The sequence below is a fragment of the Falco cherrug genome, chromosome 15 (genome assembly GCF_023634085.1).
Source record: "Falco cherrug isolate bFalChe1 chromosome 15, bFalChe1.pri, whole genome shotgun sequence".
Classification (NCBI taxonomy): Eukaryota; Metazoa; Chordata; class Aves; order Falconiformes; family Falconidae; genus Falco; species Falco cherrug.
The window spans coordinates 1,385,335-1,401,956 of NC_073711.1; the positions used below are offsets into that span (position 1 = coordinate 1,385,335).

At 56.5% G+C, this 16,622-nt stretch overlaps 1 protein-coding gene across 2 annotated transcripts; it reads left to right on the plus strand.

Annotated features, from left to right (window-relative positions):
- Positions 1 to 7,572: 7,572 nt before the first annotated feature.
- Positions 7,573 to 11,994, plus strand: LOC106631353 (contactin-like). 2 transcript variants are annotated; one of them, XM_055727495.1, is made up of 6 exons: positions 7,591 to 7,896; positions 8,530 to 8,859; positions 8,988 to 9,257; positions 9,442 to 9,501; positions 10,544 to 10,595; positions 11,718 to 11,994. In XM_055727495.1, the coding sequence occupies exons 1-6, from the start codon at positions 7,815 to 7,817 to the stop codon at positions 11,719 to 11,721; spliced, it is 798 nt and encodes a 265-aa protein (XP_055583470.1). In that variant the 5' UTR covers positions 7,591 to 7,814; the 3' UTR covers positions 11,722 to 11,994. The 2 variants fall into 2 exon arrangements, with proteins under 2 accessions (XP_055583472.1, XP_055583470.1); XM_055727497.1 differs by lacking the exon at positions 9,442 to 9,501 and having other exon boundaries at positions 7,573 to 7,896.
- The last annotated feature ends 4,628 nt before the right edge of the window (positions 11,995 to 16,622 follow it).

A 16,622-nucleotide genomic window follows, 5' to 3' on the forward strand; every position in this document is an offset into this window, starting at 1 on the left:
TTTCTTGGTATCTTCTCAGTATCAAAAAAAAGTTTTTGCTGTTACTCTTTTAGCAGAAAAGCAGCACTAATGCTATTTGGGGGCTCCCCCTGTTCCCCATCTCCCATTGACATGCACTGAAGCCTGCTCAGAGCAAAGCTGCAGGAGCAGGGCAAAGGAGGTGGGATGTGATGTGGACAAGAGACGTGGAGGGGAACGCTGAAGGGCTGAGGACTGATTTATTACCAGCAGTACCAGCCAAAGCCTTTCAGCTTGGACTGCTTGTCGACTTCAGTGCCTGCTCTCAACTCTACCACCCTTTGCCATCCTCCGCTTCTTCTGCAGGAAGCGGCTGCTGAACTCCTGGTGACTTGTCTTGCAGGGACCTGGGTGGGGAAAAGGCTGCCCCTTCCCCCTCCGTGCTGTGTCAGTCAGGAAGTTCTTGAGACAAGGGGATCTTCCAGCCAAAAGCATCTGCCCAGTCCGTGAGTGGTTTTTCCCTGCTCTGCCAGATCAGTGCACGACCTGGTGCCCAGGGCCCGTGAGAGACAAGCGCTGCTCTGCTCGGCGCTGCAGCCAGCACCATCCCTGCCCTGGCAAGTAGCTCTTGCCCCAGGGGAGGTGCCTTTGCGGGAACTGGGGAAGAGCACTGAGCTCAGAGAGAGATGACTATTCATTTCAGAAAAAAAAACCAATTAGAAATGAACCCTCCTGGTTGTTGTTCTTATTAAAAAGGCTCAGGACCTTCAGAGCCAGGTGGAGGGGGAAGAGCTAGAAAAGGTGCATCTGTTGCAAAACCGTGATCTGCTCTCTGGCAGCAATGCTGCCTGCACCTGGGGTTGGAGGGCTGCATGCACTGGGGGCTCACAGGGACCCCTGTGCAAGGGGCAGGGTTTGCCTGTCCGAGCAGCCAGCCAGGCAGGGTGGGGAGGGGGCAGAGGTAGCCGAGCTCCTGCTTTTGGTGGAGGTGAGCTTGAAGAGCCACATTTGCAATTTGGGGCATGAATGTGGTCCTGGGCCATGCGCTGCTCCGTCGGATGGGGCAAGGGCACACATGGGCTCTGCTGATGAGCAGAGGGAAGCCTGGAGCTCCAAGAACCTGGTAGCTTGGGGCTGCTCGCCGTGCCTTGGAGCCAGGAGGGTTGCAGAGCCAAGCCTGTGAGTGAGGGCAGGACCAGAACTGGAACTGTGCAGAGAAAATTGAGTGGGAGCCAGATTAAAAAAAAAAAAAAAGCCTCTTGATACTGGCTGAGGAGTTGTTTTTCACTTTTAATGTTTCCTGGCCTGTGCACAAGGAGAGCAGGGTCAGCTGAGCCTGGAAGTTTGTTTCCTCAGCACTCAGTGGTGCCGAGCAAGTGCAGGAGAGCAGGAGGTGGTGTTTTGCTGGGGCCTTGCCAGTGCTGTCAGCAAGGCCCTGGGGTGGGGGACAGCAGGCATAGTACCTGCATGGAGAGGCGAGTTGTGTGGGATTTTCCCACAACTTCATGGGAAAACACATAAAAAAGTGTGTGTCTGGGATTTTCCAGCCTGTCCCTTGGATTTGCTTCAGCTTTGCTTCAGGCAGGATGGTTGAATGTGTGATTTAGTCATGTTGTTTTCCAGTGTTTTGCAGGAGCGATAGCACGTGCAGGACCAGGCTGGACCCCTCTCGAGCGGGGTTCGTGACAGGGCATCCCCCCAGTTCGCATCTCCTGGCGCGGAGCCGCAATGCTGGCTCTGCGCTCCCTGGGGCTGTTCCTTTAAGGCAAACCGCAGCCTGGCGTCATTCAATCGAGCAGCTGATGATTTCTAACATGTGTTGGCTACATGATCTTCAGTCGGGAAACAGCAGCCCCCCAGGATGTGAAATCACTGCGTGCAGCTCGGACAGGCCTTTGCTAACCTCCCTGGTATGCGCTCTCAAAGATTCGTTTTGTGATTTGAACTGATCAGTTCCTGTGCCGGGATTTTTTTTTTGGGGGGGGGGGGGAATAAACCTCTTCCCCATCACACCATACTTCCAAGGCTCAATGGGCAGTTAGGGCTTCCAGCTGAGACACTGGATCAGCTCACCTTCCTGACTAGGTCTGCCCTGACCATGTGGAGAACCCACTAGGACCTCTGTGCTGGGCTCGGTTCTGCCCTTGTCACAGGGAGCACCCTCTCCTGGGGTGGCAGGGACCATCGCAGGTCCCTCGACTAGCCCTATGCCATGGCCTGGCGACGCCAGGGTGGTTCACCCCATGCGTGGAGCAGCACAACATTCACCTTGTAGCTGTTGCAAGATCCAGGGAAACAGAACAGGAGGCTGCTGGTGATGTGCCCTGGCCCCCTGCACCTCAGTGCCTCAGTTTTCCCCTGTCCAGCAAAGGCTCTCCGAGGGCTTTGCTTCCTGCATGGCTTCCCAAGTGCTTGAGAACACTGGCAGGAATATGTCCAGCCTGGACAATGCCCTGGTGTTTGTTCATCCCACAGAATGCTGCAAATGCTCTGCTGCAGCGAAGTCCCCCAGCAGAGTGTTTGGTCAGAGGGAGGAAAGTCTGGCTTGAAAGGAGATGAGAGATGCTATGTGAAGAGACTTAAATAGCGGGAGAGCTCCCGGAGCCCTTATTATGTAGAACGATGGGAGATGCGAGGGCCAGCTCAGCCCCTCTCAGGGTGATACCACATTCCCTGGGTGATGCTCTGACCTGTGGTGGAGCACGCTGTGGATGTGGCCACTGTCACAGGCCTGTGGGGTGCGTGGGGCTGTGGAGTGGGTCAAGCTTTAGAGTGTGTGTGTGTGCTGCTCTGGGGCTCTGGGCTGGACCAGGCTACCCCAAACCCCAAGCCTTTCTCTCAGAGGCTGGCTTGTTTTTAGCTTCCAAACTTCAAGACCTCCACAACCAGACCTCTCAGAAGTTGTGCACTGAGCAGCTTTGTCCTCTCTGCCCCTTTGGAGCTGCGGGCTGGCTGGAGATGCATGGTGCCCTGAGCGCTGGATGCCGCCGCAGCGGTGAGTAGGGCACAAGGCAGCTCTGTGGTGCTGCCTTCCCTCCTGCCCACCTGCCTTCGCTCCCTGCTGCTGCGTTTGTGAGGTGAATTGACTCCCCAAGGGGTGAAAACACGTTTTGTAGAAGAAGCTGGGAGCATCTGGGTAGAGTTGCTTGACCCTCCAAGAAATGCCTGCCAGCATCTTAGCCAGCTTTGTGCTGCTTTGCCCAGACAACTTCTCTGCCCTCCAAGTGCTCTGTCCTGCTCTGCATCCTGCTCCACACCTCTTCCCTCACCTCCCTGGGCTGGAGCCTCCCTGCGGAGCTCAGGCTTATCAGGGCAGTGCTGGCAGGCTGGTGCCAGCTTGGTGAGGGCTGGGGGAGAGGGCAGAGCTGCTTTCTGCGGCAGCCTTTGCCTCTGATGCATGTGGTCCACTGCTGCCGCCCGTGTGACCCACACACACACAAACACCCCAGGCCCTGAATTGACTCCTGGAAAGCACCACGGATATTTTCTTGATGGTCCTTAGCTGCCCAGGTATGGCTAGAGATGTCTTCTCCTGGCTCAAGCACTGGGGTGAAGGACGTAGTGCTGGGGTGTACCCCAGGGGTACAGGGCAGGCAGCAGTGCCTGGACAGCCGCTGCGGTGGGATGCCCCAGGGAGACAAACTAGAGGGGAAGCTGTGCCAGGGCTGGGACAGGAACATGGCAAGGGGTCTCAGTTGCCTTGACATTTCTTCCTCCTTTCCCCTCAAAGCCCTGGCCAGTCTGTCCTGGAGCCTCCACCAACACCTTGCCCATGACTCCAGGAGCCGGCTCAAGCTGAGCCCTGGGCCTTCGGACCCTGCCTGAGCTCTGTTCTAGGTGTGCCTGCCTTCAGCTCCACCACAGCCATGCCCCTTGCTGATCCAAATCTTGAGCTGCAGAATAACCTCGTGGCCTGACCTCGGACCTGCCTCTCACCATCAACTTGCCCGATGATCTGAACTTGTATATGTATGACTTCTATGAACTTGGATGTAGCTAGCGTCTTGGGGTCTGCCCCACTCACCCTGCTTGGAGGACTAGGACCCGAGGTGCTGGCTGGTGATGCCCTTGCCCTGCTGGCCATGGTATCTCTGCTGGTGCCTGGCCCTGCTCTGTGTAGAACCTAACCTCCTTCTAACTGCTCCTGGTTGTCCAGATCACCCTTGCAAGGGTCAGAGCCAACTGGAAAGCCTACACAAAGTGCTGGGATACTGGGATGGCACCTGCCTCCCCTTCTGTGTCTCATGGAGATGGCCTGGCAGCAGTGCCAGGTCCCTGGGGGGCTTTAGGCTTGGGCTGGGGCTTTGAGCAGGGATGTGCGCCTGTGTTGGCTCTGCCCCACTTGTTGCTGGCTCCGTTCCTCACCTGCATCCCTCTGGCTAAAAGCATGCTGGCCGTCCTTGCAGCCCTTCCAGACCTGCAGGTGGGTGGTGGGACCTGGAGGTAGCTGGGATGGAGAGCCAAGGAGTAGTAATAGAGGGAAAGGAGGAGCAGGGAGGCTCTGGGGGACCGCGGGAGCAGGGTTGCTCCCTGCTTTGCTGGTGGGACTTTGTTTACTTGGCAGCAGAGGGTTGGACAGAGGAGCCCCATAAAGCCACAGACCAGCAAGCTTCCCCGGGAGGGATGTAGAGCCCTAACGTTGCTGGCCCAGCAGCACCCTGTGTAACATCACAAGGTGGGACTGCTACTGCCGAGACGCGCACACCCTGACCAGGAGCATCCCTAGGCTCTGGTGGGGGAGGAAGGGCCAGCTTCAGCCCACAGCTCCTTCTCTGGGTTGGGCTCCCTCGACCCAACTCTTCCCTTGCACCATCTGACAACTGATCATCTCGCTCCCTCTAGTGGGATGGTTCTGTGGGCTCCCTGCCTCGGCACACACGTGTGCCCGCGTTTCTCCTCTTGCATCTTGATGCCTTCTTGGAGATCTTCCTCGGGCCACGCTGGGTCTGGTCCCTGGTCTGGCCACCCCTCTGCCCCCTGCAGCCCTGCTCCCCTCACTGTTCCCAGCGGGCAGTCTGGCACCCCTGGAGGGAGCAGAGCAGCCTCCAAGAGACAACCCGAAGGTCTTGGGTTTACCAGAGGCTGGCTCACAGGGTGGGGGCTCAGTCCCTGGCCCGGATCTGCTCTCCCAGAGGTTTTGTGCACGCACATGCACACGTTGCCCACCTCACTGCCTCCCTGAAATGCAGCGCTGCTGCTGAGGCCCAGGCACTATTCTCCGTGGGGTCCTCCTCCGCGGGGCCTGGGCAGACCACACGTACAGGACCCAGGCTCAGAGATGCACCTCGCTTTGATCACTATTTTGCAGGTCACAGCTTTTTAAAGCACTCAGGACAGGAACATCGGTGTGGAAGGTATGCCACCAACGGTGTCCCGGCAGCATCCCCACCCAGCAATGCCACACCAGAGGCTCCGTTTCCCACCCGGCCATTTCTCCTGGGTGCTGTATGTGTCCCTCTGGATGGACAGAAATTGGCAGGCACAGAAACTCACTAAACAGAAAAGTAGCACTTTTGTTGCTGCCTCTTCCAAGTCGCCTTTCGCCCCGCTGCAATCCCGGCAAATGCAAGAGCCAAGGTGTCAGAAGGGGTGGAGAAGGGAGGACCGCTCCAGCGCTGTGCCCTGATTTAGACTTCCTCACGATGGAGGGGAACAATCTACTCAGATCCTGGAGCAGCAGGTTTGTGCAGCACAATTGCGCATATTCAGTTTGCACAGCAAATTCTTGCAACATTTTTGTGCAGAACATTCAGGCACGTTCGGTTTGTGCAGCAGCTTTATGCATACCCAGTTAGAGTAACTATCCAGTTAGAGTAGTGCCTGGGGGAACATTGGAAGGTCCCCTGAACACCAGCACCACCCCATCACTCCCGAAGGCATCAGGAGGGGACCCAGCCATGGTGAGTGTTGAGTTTATTGTGTTTCTGAAGTTGCTCGGGGCCAGAAATAGGTGCCGTGGTGGTGTCTGAACATGCCTTCAAGAGGAAATGCTCCTGCACAGTGGTTCCCAAACCCATTTGGCTTGAGCTTAGTTTTTTTATCTCTCTCTCTCTCTCTCTCTCCAGGGCTGGTTTCCCCAGATATGAGGCCACTGGGCCACACAATGCACCATGTCAGGTTTTGCTGCTCTACTGATGCAAACAGCCTTCAGCACCCTCCTAGGCTGCTAAGGTGACAGATACAATGTGGAGAAGGGGAAGAGGACCCCCACCCACCTTGTAATTTAGGTGATAAACCTTATGTGGGGGCAGCGGGAATCTCTACGGTGTCCCCTGCGCAGGCAAAGCTGTTTCCCAGCCACGGTCCTGCCCTCTCCCACAGCCCTGCCTCGAGCTGGAAGGCTGCCCCACCAAATTATAAAAGTCCCATTTTTTGCTGCTGTTGTGGGCTCCTCCGCCTGCCCTTGTCACTGAAATTGGGAATAAGAAAACTCCTTAACACCAGTGGAGCATGAAGAAGCAGGCATGCCTTCATCACAGCGTTGGGTGCGGGGGGGGGGACTGTGCGCGTAACGTGTGCCTCGTGTTACATTTAGGCAAGATTATATAGACCACACATATGTTCATGCATTACATTTCTTGGAAAAATCGTATGTATTCATTCACCAGGTGGTACTATGTCAGTTAAGCCTTACACATGCTCCTTACATGTATTTTAGAGTCTTCTAGAGGGTCTCAAACAATAGTCGACCCTGAGCTGAGCTTCCCTCCCATGGGCCCTCCGTGCTCTCCCACTGCTTTCCTACACACAGCCCCTCAGTGACAGTTCTAGACGACCCCTTTTCACGTGCAGAATTAAACTCCATAACTCAGGATAAGTTACAAAGCAGATACGTTTATTGCGGCGCCGGGTGCAAGGGGGATCGCTCCTCCTAACTTGCACACTTAGTTGTACTCACAGCGCATATTTATACAGTGAAGTTGGCTAGTTCCGCCCAGAGTCTACACCTACTGACTAATTATTGGTTAGTTGCTTTCTCGCTTCAGTTTAAAGGGACAGTTCATTTTGAATTTACTGGGCATGCTCCCCGAGCGGGGGATCCACCGTCTTCGGGGGGGGGGGGGGGGGGGGCATTTGAGTAGGAGGTCGGGATCTCCCCCCACCACAGTGATTCTACCCTGGTGTCCTTGAGCCTTACCCCTTCAGCAGCCCGTTTTCTTCCAGCAGCTCGCAGGCCCCTGCCAGCAGGCTCCGTATTCACACGCCGGTGGGGCTCAGCTCCCCCTGCCCTGGCTGCCCCCCGAGGCGCTGAGCGGGCCGAGCCCCAGCCCTGCTCTCCAGGCGGGGAGGCTCCTGCCCGCCTGCCGACGGCTGCTGGCCCCGGGGCGGCTCCTGCCTGCAGAGTTTTAGGTTTTTCACTGTTATTTTCTCGCGTCACTTTCCCCTTGGCATGCAGCAACACCGCTGCGGCTGGTTAGCGGCTTCCCATGGGGGTGCTACCGCCACAAACAGCAACGCCTGGCGAAGAACCCACGGGGCAGGGCGCGGCACGGCTCCCCCCGACCCCCTGACCGGGCACCGGGGGGCTCTGCGGGGGGCCGGTGCGGGAGGGGAGCCGGGGGCATTGCCGGGGGGTTCTCCTGTGCTCCGGCTGGTGCCCGGGGGGGTGGGGGGGGAGGAGGAGGGGGGGGGGAGGGGAGAAGCAGGAGGAGGAGAGCCCCAGGGCTCGCTGTGCCCCGCCGCCGAGGTCACCCTGCGGCGTGACACCGGCGGCAGGCGGGCGGGGAGGCGGAGCGGCTCCCGGTAACCAGCCCCGCTTCCCGCCCGCCCGGCCCCGCCCCTCGGCCCCGCCCCGCCCCGCCGGCGGGACCGTCCCGGTGCCTCGTGGCGGAGCTGCCGCCGCTCCGGTCCCGCAGATGTTGCCCGTCCTCCTGCCCGTCCTCCTCCTCCTCCTCCCCGCCCGGCGCGGCGGCGCGGCAGCCGGCCTGGGGATCACAGGCGAGTCTCTGCCGGGGGGCGCGGGGGGCTCGGTGCTGCCGGGGCCGGGTCCCGCGGGCTGGGGCCGGGGTGCCCGCGGAGGAGGCGCCGCCCGCTTTTGGGGTGCTCCGGTGGCTGGCGGGCGGGGGCGGCCCCTCGCCGAGCCCCGGCTGCGGGGCGCTGGGGTTCTCCCGGCTCCGTTCCGTGGGCGCAGTGGGAGCGGCCGGGCTCGGGCGCTCCCGAGCCCCGTGCTTCCCCGGACAGAAGCTCTCCGGGGCGGGCGGGGAAGGTCCTCGCCGGCGCTGCCGTCTCTTGGCGCTTTTTCCTGGCAGCGGTCCGACGGGAAAGCGCCCGTGCGCGGGGCGGGGGGCTCCCGCAGCGCCGTGCCCCTCAGGCCGGCGCTTCTGGGGTCCGAGGTGCCGGAGCGGTGCGCACCGTTACGGCAAAACCCGCTTTTACCAGGCGAGCGGTAGCAAAGCGGCTCGCAGCCGGCCGGGCGCCCCGACTCTCCCACCTCGCTGCTTAAAGCCAGAAATAACCCCCCGGTGCCGCCGTCCAGAGCGGCTGAGCCGGGGGGGGGCTTTCTCTGCCACCCCCCCGGCGGGCCAGGCTGGGTCTCGGTGGCCGCAGAGTGACATCTGGATTCTCCCCCAGCCCGCACGCTCTCCCCGTGCTACTCGGCCGATCTCCGGCCGACATCGCAGCGCCTGGTCTCGGCCGTGGGCTGCACTGTGCTTCTGACGGTACCACCGCTGCAGGTCAGCAGAGGTGTCCTCTGGGAATACAAAGCTGGCCTGCAGGAAGGAGTCATCGTCAGCTATGCCCTCGATGGACCCGCCAACACGTCTCGCCCCTACAAGAATCGCACGAGGTTCAATGAAACAGATTTCTCACTGCAGATCGTGCTGCAGCAGGGAGATGACCGGCTGTACCGGTTCAGATCCAAGTCAGAGGCCACGGGCTGGTTCCAGCTGCGTGTTGTCGGTGAGTGCTGAGATAGCAAACCCTCCTCTGCAGCCGGAGAGCTTGAATTGCTGGGGAGGGAAGGTGCTCCAGGTCTGGCACCTGGGGAGCCAGGGTCTGAACGCTGACAGTTGCTCCGTCTCTCCCAGAACCACTGTCTGAGCCAGAAATTGTGGGCAACTCATCAGTGAAGGCAGGAGGCAACACCAAACTGGTTTGCAACGTCCTGGAAGGGAAGGCAGACTTGTACTGGTGGAAGAAAAATGGGGAGCTGCTGCTGGGAAGCGACCACATCCAGTTTGTTGACAACAGCACCCTGTGCATCGTTAAAGCATCGATGAATGACAGCGGCTACTACGCTTGTGTGGTCCGCAATGAAGTCAGCCAGAATGAAACCTCCTTCCTGCTCCACGTCCAGAGTAAGCGGGGATTTCTTCCTGATGCCTGGAATAAGAGACAGGGGAAGTGGCCCACAAAAACATATCTTCTTGCCCAGTGCCTCTGTGAGCTCAGCCTCAGTAGCTGCCTGGTGGCAGGTTTTTGCTTGGAGGGTGTGGGTAGGGGGTTAAATTCTGTCCGGCTGCAGGGATCCCTCCTTTGCAGATGCTGCGAATGTGGTGTTGCCCGTGATCCTGGTGTGCGTTCTCATCGGCTTGCTTGCAGGTGAGTGCTGGGGCTGAGTCTTCACCCTGGCTTTTTGGCCAGCTGCTGCATCGCTGGTGGGTGCTGCAGCAAGCGCCACACGTGGGAAGGGATGGGCTGAGAGGGTCTGTGCCAGCTGACATGGCACATCCTTGCTGCGCCTGGGTTTCTCACCCAGGAGTCCCGTGGGCAGGGGCTGGGGCTTTGTCATTGCCATCATTTCAATCAGGGTGTCCCCATTCCAAGGAGGTAATGTGTTCCTCTGTTGCCTTCCCTTGCCTCCCTGCACCCAGATGTGGGAGGGAAGGTTGTCCTGAAAATGTGTCCTGTGTGTCCAGAGCAGGCATGACATTATACTTTACTTTTTTTTAATCTGGATCAACCCCCCAAAAAGTCCCATGGGCACTGAGGGATGTTGCACATCCCTTCTAGGGTGCGAGCACTGAACCTCCCCCCACGGTGTGCTCGGTTTTCTGCCTGCAGAAGGGAAACATGCTTCCTTTCTCCGTGGTCTTGCTTTTCCTCCTTTTTTGGAGCTGGAAACATTTTTTCCAGCCTATCCCCAGTCCCTGTCAAAGTGGGGATTTTATTTAATTCTCAGATTGTCAACTGCAAACTTGGAGGGCGAAAAAAACCAAAATGCGAAAGTCTGGACCTGAGATGAGGATCTGGCCGTTTAAAATAGAAGTAGGAGGTTCTCCCTGGGTGATTTATGTTTTGCTATTGCACAAAGTTTTCAGGTTTTTCCTGTGTAGAGCCTCCAGGCGGTGGGTAGGTGCTGGAGAAGCTCCTGCTCTCATCATCCCCCGTGACACTCCCCTCGTATGGCTCACCTGCGGCCAGAGCTGGTGGCCATCTCTCCTTCCCGGCCATCGGCTGGGCTGGGGCCATCCCTACCTGGGGGGCAGCGGGGAGGTGGGCAGGGGTGGCTTCCTCCAGACCCCAAACACCAACCCAGCAGCAGCAGGTGCTGCCAGGCTTGAGGTTTCCCAGCCATTGCCACACTTTGTCTGAGCGCCATTTCTAGGGCATTTGATGGAGATGATGACTGGTTTGTCCCCAGGTGTCTTCGTCTGGTGCAGGAGAAGGGACCGCCAGTGTTACAATGGCTGTAGGTAAGATGCCCTGAGCCCTTCTCTTGGGGGTGGCCCTTCTCCAGCCACAGCTACAGCCAGAATTTATTGTTGGCTAGAACTGAGGAAGCTGGACAAGTGGGAGAGCTTGGGGTCCTTTGCCAGCCTCTCTTTGCAGATGTAAGAGGCAGCCAAGGGGTTGCTCTCATCCCTCCAGAGGCTCAAAGGATTTGCTGTCCTCCCCTGTTTAGTCCCCACTGGGATTTGCTCTGGAAATATCCTTGTTTCCCCCACACAGAGCCAGGTACTCCCGGTTATCCCTGGCAAACCAGGTGCTGGGCACCACTGGACAGTGCAGGCTCACCAGCAGCAGGGTTCATCCTGGCCCATCATCCTTTTGCTCCATCACTGCTTCTCCCTCAATGCTGGCTTTTTAATTACTGCTACACATTTTCTGAAGCCAGGTATACTGGGGTGATAAGTGGTGGTCCTATCCCAATTTCTCCCGTTGCAAAAACGATCAAAACCTCATGCTATGTTTTTTGGGAGAGCAGAATCTTGCCCGGAGGTGAAACACTCAGCTTCTTCAAAGCACGTCTGTGGCTCAGAGGGAGCCAGCTCTGGTTTCCAGTAATGCTTTCCAGATTGGCACAGACCAAGCTGCAGCAGCCTCCAGGGTGGAGCAGATGCAGAGGATGTGCAGCCCTGCCCTGAAACATGCTCCTTAATGGGTAGTGTTTTTTTTTCAATTCTCCAAAGGGCTCCAGAGGTTTCTGGGAAGTGAGTGATTCTTAAAATCTTCTTGGAGCTTGCTTGCTCTATGTAGCCACAAAAAATGGGCTGTTAGCTGTAGGTTCCTGGAGGGTGAGGACAAGGATGTGATCCCCTAAGGATGGAAAACTGCATCCCATGATGCAGCCAGTCAAAAATACAAGCTTTTGGTTGTGTTGTGCAGCCAGGTCCCAGACGACTCCTCCCAGAGATAAGCTGGCCGAGGTAGCTCCAGAAATTTGGAGTAGAGCACAAGTCCAGACCTTCCCAGCACAGTCACCACCAGCTTGTGACACCCTGCAGCTGCCTGAGGATTCAGAGCAGGTCTGAGGGGTGGGTGAAGGATCCACACCCAGGAGGTGGCCTAGACAGAGATCTCTCTTCTCCTTGCAGGTAGAGAGCTTGGGCAGCTGCGCCCTTGCTGCCTTCCCCTGATGATGGTGGTGGTGGTGGATGCTGCCTGGGGAGTGCCAGACGTCTGATGCTGTCCCAGCCTCTTCGGGGTTCACCTCTGAATTGCTCCAGCTGCCAAACCCCACAAATATTTTTTTGTAGAACAGCGGCTTGGATTATTTCTGTGTTGTCCTGCTCTTCCCCAGGGCCCCTTGCCCATCGCTGGGGGAAAGGTGGGCATGGCTGTGCCTGGTGACCTGGCTGCTGCTGTGCTCCAGACCTCCTTACCTCTCCTGGCTTCCTCCAGAGGCTGTGTGGGGTAAGTGTTTGCGGATGCTCTGACAGCTCTGGAAAGAGCCACTGTCCCCGCTGGACAAACACACGCTCTTGGGGCTGCTGGGGAGCTCCCCAGCCCCTGCCTCTCCAGGGCATGAGCCCCTCACCGTGGCCTCCTGGTGTGCTACTGTGCCTGGGACTTGCCAGGGTGGCTGAGACCATGGGCATTCTACTCGGTTTAGCCCTTGGAGGGAGGAAAAAGGGGAGGATTTTGCTGTCGTGTGCACTGTGGAGTCCAGGACAGGTGTGGAGCCAGTGGAAGGGATCAGAGGATGGAGGAGCGGCAAAGCAGCTTTGTTTCAGGAAGCAAACCCCAAAGCGATCCCTGAGCCTGGCTGTGTGAGAGCAGCGGCACAGCCTGGAATGGGAGACGGAAGGGTGCTTCCGAGCCCATCTCCTCTGTCCTCCAGCCCTGGGCTCCAGTGGGATTTGGAGACATCCCCTCTTCTTCTGAGCGCTAGCCACCTGGATTGTACGTGTGCCGACACAAGCTTGTCCTTCCCTGGTGCTGCTCCTGGGGGTGATGGTAGACTTGGTCTGGTCTGACGTGGCCAGGGCAGCCCGGCTTCCTCCCCAGCTCCTGCTGCCTGCCTTCCCTATGCTTGTGCAAAGCTCTTTGGGGCTTTGCTTGTGAAGGGCTCATTAGTTGTTCTTATAGTTGCCGTTCCTTAGCCTGGAGGCACAGCCTCACCCTGGAGAGAGCTGGATGCTCTCCCAGGAGTGCTGGACCTCACCAAGTGCCTCGCTCATCGTCAGGCCAGGGTGTTTGCACCCAGCTTTCATTCTGACAGAGACAACCCCGGGTCCATCACCCTGTCTGAGCCAGTCCCCAGCACCTCTGCGGGGGCAGGCATTTCAGGTGCCCTGCTCTAGCTTCTGGATGGCCACTTCTCTCCCAGAGCAGTGACCTCTCCTTGCTCCGAGCCACAGTCAGCAAACAGAGCGGCACGGATGGACGTTTCTGCTGCTTGGGTCTTGCCTGTAGACCCGCTTCTGCAGCAAAGGGCTTTCCTGGCCAGAGGAGTGGTGGGTTTCCCTCTGCTTGGAGTCATCCCTTCTCTTTGGAGAGTAGAAGTGTACCTGGGAGAGGCTCAAATCATATCCCACAGCATGAGCAGTTGCTATGCTGTCCTATGCCTCTTTCCAGGGCAAATAAGAAAATTGTGGGAGAGCAAACTAGCTTCTGGCTTGACTGTCATGTCAAGACACTGCCTGCTTTGCTGCTGGCTCTGTCCTGGGGAGCTAACTGGGATATAAAGGCACCGGCAGCAAAGGGCCATCTCTCAGCCTGGGATGTCGTGTTGCAATTAAAGCATTAAAGGAAGCAGAGCATTTTGGGTGGAGTGAACTAGATTTCAACCTCAGTTTTAAGGTACAGTGCAGGTTGTCAAGCTCCCTGTTGTGCTTGCAGGTGTAGAATGAATGCAGCCACATGTTGTGCAAAAAATAGTTTTCTCAACTTTTTGGAGAGTTGTCTGCAAAGCATTTTGGAGAGTTTGTGGTTTGTTTTTTTTTAATGTCTGTTGCTACTAATAAAAGCGTGTGTGTTATCGCAGTTGATGCTGTTGTGATCTTCAGGAGTGGGAAATAACCCCTCGGGGTTATCTAAAGCCTGCGCTAGTGGAGGGATGTTCTCCCTGCTGCTGGACCCTGCGCGAGCTTCGTGTTTTGGTGCTGGGTTGCAGCTGGGGGCAGACCTTGGAATGCTGGATTTACCCCTGATGTGAAGCTCTTGGGAAGAGCTGCTGCACCTAGGAAGGTAACTTGCTACTTCTGTGCAGTTCCTGCATCCCCATCCCCTCCCTTGCCTGGGCAGCCCGGCTCCTCCTGTGGTGCTTGCAGCATGGGGGACTGAGCTGGGATTAAAACCAACCTGACAACCTTGCTCTGAAGCTGGGTGAGGGTATTTTTAACCTGTATCAGTTCCCTGAGTCACTGGGACCTGGCAAGCAGCCGTCCTGGCATGGCCTGTAGTCCCAGGGGCGGCTGGACTTGTGAGATGCCACTCAAGTGAGACAAGGTCGGAGATGACTCTGGGGTTCACCCTGTGGATGCTTTTCAGGGGCAATTTGAGCCTCAGGGTTTATCTAGTGGCTTTTGTATGTATGCAGGTTTATGGATAGTAGCTGTGTTTGTAATGAGAAAAACCTCCTCTAGGGCTGTAGGAAATAAATACCTTTGTGCATTGTAACAGCTAAATCTGGTAGAGGAAAAATAGCCTTTGGGAAAGACAGGAAGCATGTGCGGAGTTTAAATGTGGCCTGAGTAAATAGGTCCCTGTGTTTTTATACCAGGGCATGTCAGATGCGCTGGGATGTACCTGTGGAAGAGATGTTGCCAGCATCCATCTCCTCGGCATCCTTGCACTTGTGCCTTCATGTCCTTCCTCCCTTGTGTGTCTCTTCCCTCTCCCTTGGAAGCCTTGGCAGCTTAGCGCGGTACACCTAATTAGCAAAGCTGTCGGCAAAAGACTGTGAAATTCAATCACTTTGCTATAGCAGGTGGGCAAAGTCTGACCAAGCACCTGTCTCAAGCAGCAGAAACATTTTGGTGTGCTTAAGTTTGCCAAGCAAATTACTACTGGTAAAGCAGATACGTATTTCAAGTTACTAGAAAATTACTTTCAGAAAAGCAAGTATATGTATCTATTCCAAGATACTACCTAAATGACTACTAAAGCAGCAAGTATTGATGTATCTGCTTCTCGATATTAGAAGTATGTGTATCTATGATTAATTTCTTACATGAATACCTATATATATGTACTATTTGAAATGTTACCAGTATAGTGCTCATCAGGAGTGAGGCCAGTCAATGATGGGCAAAATCTCCCTGCATGGATGATCCATGTCAGGGAATCTGGAGTGGGGCAGGCATCCCCCAGCCGGGGTCCCGTCTCATGCAGAGAAATTCTTGCAGGGAGAGGATCCGTTTTGAGTAGAACGGGAGTAATTTTTTATACCATAACAACGTGAGGGGGCGTAGGACACCACTGTGTGGAGGAGGTAGTTCTGTTTCACCTGGAACAACCTGTAGGTAATGTTATTTTCTATTTTTCTCAGACCAATTTTTGCTATTCCGGGCTGTTTCTCTCTTCCTGTCACTGAAGCAACCAAAATCTTTTGCTGATTTCTACTTTCCCAGACTGTTTTTGACCTTTTTGGACTAATTTTTCTCTTTCCAGATGATAAAATGTACTGTTCCTGTTTCTTGGGTTTGTGATTATCAAGGGTGCCTCCAGGTGTTTCAGGTTCTCGGGTACCCAGGTGTACTTCACAGGTGCCAGCTGTGCTCCTCAGGGATGCTCCTGGTCCCCAGGCTGGCAGACTTGCTGCTGCAGCGTTTTTGCAGCCATTTTCTGTCAATGTTTTTCCCGTTGTAACCTTTATGGCTGCTCCCAGTGGTTGCTGACAGCAGTGATGGGTGCCGACTGGCACTGAGTGCCAGCACATCCTGCCAGAGCTGGAGAGTGAGATGACACAGGTCGTTAAGAAGGGATTTAATAAGAAACTGAGGCAGGCTGCGGTGATCAGGGCTTGGTCAGATGTACAACGAGCCCCCTTCACCCTCTTCCTCTCGACCCCTTTCCCCGACTGTTCCTTAGTAAGTTTTTTACAGCACCACATCTTCCCCTCAAATATCCCATATCCTCATCTTCTTCCTGCATCCCCCCTCTTATCTGTTGCAAACTCTGGGTTTGTCCTCTCCGAAGCTCTGCCTGTCGTTTCCTGGTGGTCCATCAATCAGTGATGGGAGATTTTTGGTCTTTGGCACCATCTCCCTTCGCCCCTGTCTACTGGGCTGTGTCTCCATGTGCTTTTCTTTGTCCCTTCCCCCTTGATCGGATAACCTGAAGTGAGCTGGGACAGGCTGGATGCAGCTCTGGCCTCATACCTCAGGGGCCTGGAGCTCTCAGAGCCGGTTCACAGCATTTGTAGCTTGGTGTAGGAAATTCATTACGTTCTGGCTAATGGTTGGAGCTCCCCGAGTTTGCCACGTCCCTGATCCTGGTCCCCGCCACAGGGATGCAGCAACATGCAGGCTCCCAGTCCCGTGCTGGCTGGCTGGTGGGATGATTTCCTCCTTGCTGTGGTGCGGCAGTCCCTGCTGCCAGCTTTTCTCTGGGGCACAGCCACTGAGCAAGCTGAGACCCTGGCGGCTTCCCCAGAGGTGCAATCTGCCTGCCCAGCCATCACAGCCCCGCGCCTGGCCCTGCCATCACTCCTTCTCCCTGTCCTCCTCCTCTCCGGTGCTCTGGACTCAGCGGGGGCAAAAAATGGGGAAGGCTCAGATCTGCCCCCCAGGTTTGATGCCCGACATCCCAAATTACTCCGTTTGCTGCCTGCAGCTGCACTCTCACAGGCAAGCTGTACTGGACACGTGTCCCTGGGCTGGGACTTTCCATCCCTGGCCGAGCCACACTGGAGGAGCACCCATCCTGCTTGAAGTGGTCCCCTGCACCCCACATCCAGCCAGGGAGAGGGCTGTTCCTCCCCCAGCAAGGAGGGACACCCTGAATCCAGCCTGGTGTGCCTATCTGGGGACGAGGGATGTCCCAACAGGGTAAGT